This window comes from Protobothrops mucrosquamatus, unplaced genomic scaffold (assembly GCF_001527695.2).
Source record: "Protobothrops mucrosquamatus isolate PMUCROS unplaced genomic scaffold, P.Mucros_1.0 scaffold13798, whole genome shotgun sequence".
NCBI classification, from domain to species: Eukaryota; Metazoa; Chordata; class Lepidosauria; order Squamata; family Viperidae; genus Protobothrops; species Protobothrops mucrosquamatus.
Genome location: NW_015399567.1, coordinates 3345 through 6555, shown reverse-complemented (window position 1 = coordinate 6555; position 3211 = coordinate 3345). Strand labels below are relative to the sequence as shown.

The 3211-nt window shown below is 47.9% G+C and overlaps 1 protein-coding gene across 1 annotated transcript in view; it reads right to left on the bottom strand.

Annotated features, from left to right (window-relative positions):
- Positions 1 to 929: 929 nt before the first annotated feature.
- Positions 930 to 3211, bottom strand: part of LOC107301516 (E3 ubiquitin-protein ligase TRIM50-like) — a gene marked incomplete at its 5' end in the record, with an annotated part of 5526 nt that continues 3244 nt past the window's right edge. Inside the window, one exon of the mRNA XM_015830726.1 lies at positions 930 to 1588. Coding sequence (XP_015686212.1) covers positions 984 to 1588 — 605 coding nt within the window. The remainder of the gene's footprint in view (positions 1589 to 3211) is intronic.

Here is a 3211-nt window from a genome sequence, read left to right as displayed (position 1 = left end):
TAAAAAGATTGTAAAATCACTTTATTCAGTATAAAAGATTAAAAAACAGTATTGGCTTTTAAACCACTAAAAGCAAATAGAAACCACCAATAGCAAAGAGAAGAAGTGAGACATAATAAGCCGGTGCTACAACTGAAAAAAATCTTCCAAGTAAACAAATTTAATGCATTAATATGTACAGATAGAAATTAATGAATTCAACTTTTTAGGCTATACTTGCATTGCGATAGCGCTAAATTATTTGTGCTGGCTTGCCATTTTTTACAACCTTGATGAAATATTTACTTATTGCATTCATTATACTCTTGCATGAAAGTCTAGAATATAAAATATTAATTTGGGCATTTTAATTTAAATAACATTAAATAGAACTAGCCTTTCAGATTTGTAAAACTTGCTAAAATGGGTAACAATAGAGGAAAAAAGAAGACTGAAAAGCAGAAAGAAGGAAAAAATTTGGCCTTTGAAATAGATTGCCTAGCAGGCTTCCCAGAAGCAGCCTAGAGGCAAAGTCAGATGTTTGTTCCAAGCAATAGATTCTGAGCATCATTTCCTAGAATGCCAGTTGAACTCCTCCATAGGCACAAACAATGCATCACAAGGAAGTTATTCTGCAAAAACCCTCTGAAAACAATGGAAACATAGTGTTCCTTTCAACTGAGCTCCTGTAATTTTGGACTAAACTATCCTCTAGTTAGTAGTTAACTAGTGGGGAAGTATAGATGTCATTGAGATTCCACACTTTGGCATGGAGTTCGCTCTGTTGCTTTATATGTAGTCTTGATTTGGACCCTTAAAGCCAAAATGCCCTTATATAGTCAGGTGCACTAAAAACAAAACAGAGTCCTGAGGCAGGTCTCTAGAATTCTTTAAATTGAATGAGTTCTATTCAGAGGAACAGTTTAGTTTACATTTATTGCTCCCATAAAGACAGTCTGGAGCTTTCCCAGTAACTTGACACAATAGTAGCATATTATATCGTATTATAACTTGGTGGGCTCATCAGTATTGGTGCAGTCAACCTCAGTCTGCAGCATTTGGGGAGTAGGTAGTATAATGGGTAAGTTGTTATGGATACCCCGCTCATGCCAACACATGTCCAAAATGGGGTATAGCTTGCCTTGGAATTCTGCTTGGAAAGTATAGATTGGTATCAGCTCATCTGGGCTGTCAGCATTGTAGAAGGTTAGTTCTCCCTTCTCATAGTGTAGGTAGACTCCAATTTGTTGGGGTCGGGCTGAGATCGGCAAAACCAGTCTGCTGGTATTGAAGGCCTCATATACTTTGCCCTCTTTTAAGCCAATGAGCCAGACCCCATTTTCTGGGCTCTTACTCAGTTTGCCTTTGCGGTTGACTGTGCCCTTGATGATGCCCAGGCGCCAGTGACTCTTGGAGCCCACAATAATCTCCCAGTAGTGCTTTCCCCAGGAGAAGCCCTTATTAGCCAGGATACAATTGCTGTAGTCAAAGCATTCAGGATTGCTGTCTCGCCGTTGGAAGAATAGTCCATATTTCACCATAGTATTCTCCTTGGCCAGTTCAAGCATAGGATGAGCACTCACAGGGTCCAGCTTCAGCGTTTCTGGAGCTATGAGAAGGGATAAAAATCAAAATTCTTTGAGGAATCCTGGGTAATATTCAGAAAAATCAGCTGAGGTGATCAAGCCTCCTTCTTTATATGAATAGAATAGAATAAGCCTCGATAGAATAGAATAGAATTCTATTCAATAGACCTGGCTGGGCCAAGAGGGGGGTGGTGCCCCTCGTTGAAATGTGCCCGCCAGGTTACCGTGCATTTCACCAGCCGAGAGCCCAGGGTCGGGGTGGGGGGGTGGCGGTTATCAAGGAAGGCCTGGACCCAAGAGAGACCACTGTGCCACAGACTGCCGGTTGTGAATCCCTAGGTGTGAAGTGGGGTCATGGGAGGCAGCAGGGCGTGCTGATTGTATACCTGGCTTCCCGCTATGTATCAGCAGCCCTACCCGAGCTTCTCAGTGTGATAGCCGAGATGACAATTGAGACCCCCAGACTGTTAGTCATGGGGAATTTCAATCTGCCGTCGGTAGGTGAAGCATCTGAGGTGGCTCGGGAGTTCATGGCCTCCATGACGGCCATGGACCTGACCCAATTAGTTGATGTCCCTACCCACACCGGAGGACACACACTGGACTTAGTTTTTGCCTCAGGCCAGTGGTTGAGTGATCGTGGTTTAGGGGAAATAGTCGTTGAGCCCCTGTCATGGTCAGATCACTCTCTCCTTCGGCTGGCCTTTCCCACCGCTACGCCCCACCGCGGGGAGGCGGAACCGGAAGTGACAAAATGGTTCCGCCCCAGGCGCCTGATGGACCCCGAGAGGTTCCAGACGGAGCTTGGGCCAATACCCGAGACCTTGACCCGCGGCTCGACTGAGGACCTGGTGGCCGCCTGGAATGGTGCGGCCGTGGGGGCCCTGGACCGGGTCGTGCCTTTGCGGCCTCTCACCCAATGCCGGACTACCTTGGCTCCTTGGTTCTCTGAGGAGCTGAGGGTGAAGAGATGCCTAGAGGGCAATTGGAGGACCACCTGCTCCGAATCTGACCGGACACTGGTAAAGTCTCATTTAAGGACTTACCTAGTGGCGATAAGAGCGGCAAAACAAAACTATTTCTCCGCTCTTATCGCGTCTGTAGGTAACCGATCTGCCGCCCTGTTTGGGGTGTCCCGCTCCCTCCTTCATCAGTGGATCCGGGGTGCCCCTCTGCAGGGGCGGGCGGAGGAATTTGGGTGCTACCTGCATGACAAAATCGATCAGATCCGGGCCGGGTTAGCCTCCGATTGGACTAGTTCAGGCGGGCCAACGGAGGAAGGTCTTGAGTCCACTTTTTGGGAAGAGTTTGATCCTGTGACTCCCGAGGACATGGACAGGATACTGGGACGGCTGAACACCACCACATGTTTACTGGACCTGTGTCCCTCCTGGCTGGTACTGGCCTCCCGGGAGGTTACACGAGGCTGGCTCCAGGGAATCGTCAGCGCTTCTTTGAGTGAGGGGTTCTTGCCGGCCGCCTTGAAAGAGGCGGTGGTGAGGCCCCTCCTCAAGAAGCCCTCCCTGGACCCGGCTGTTTTGGCCAACTACCGTCCTGTCTCCAACCTTCGCTTTCTTGCGAAGGTTGTTGAGAGTGTGGTGGCACGACAGCTCCCTCAGCACCTGGAAGAAACTGTCTATCTAGAC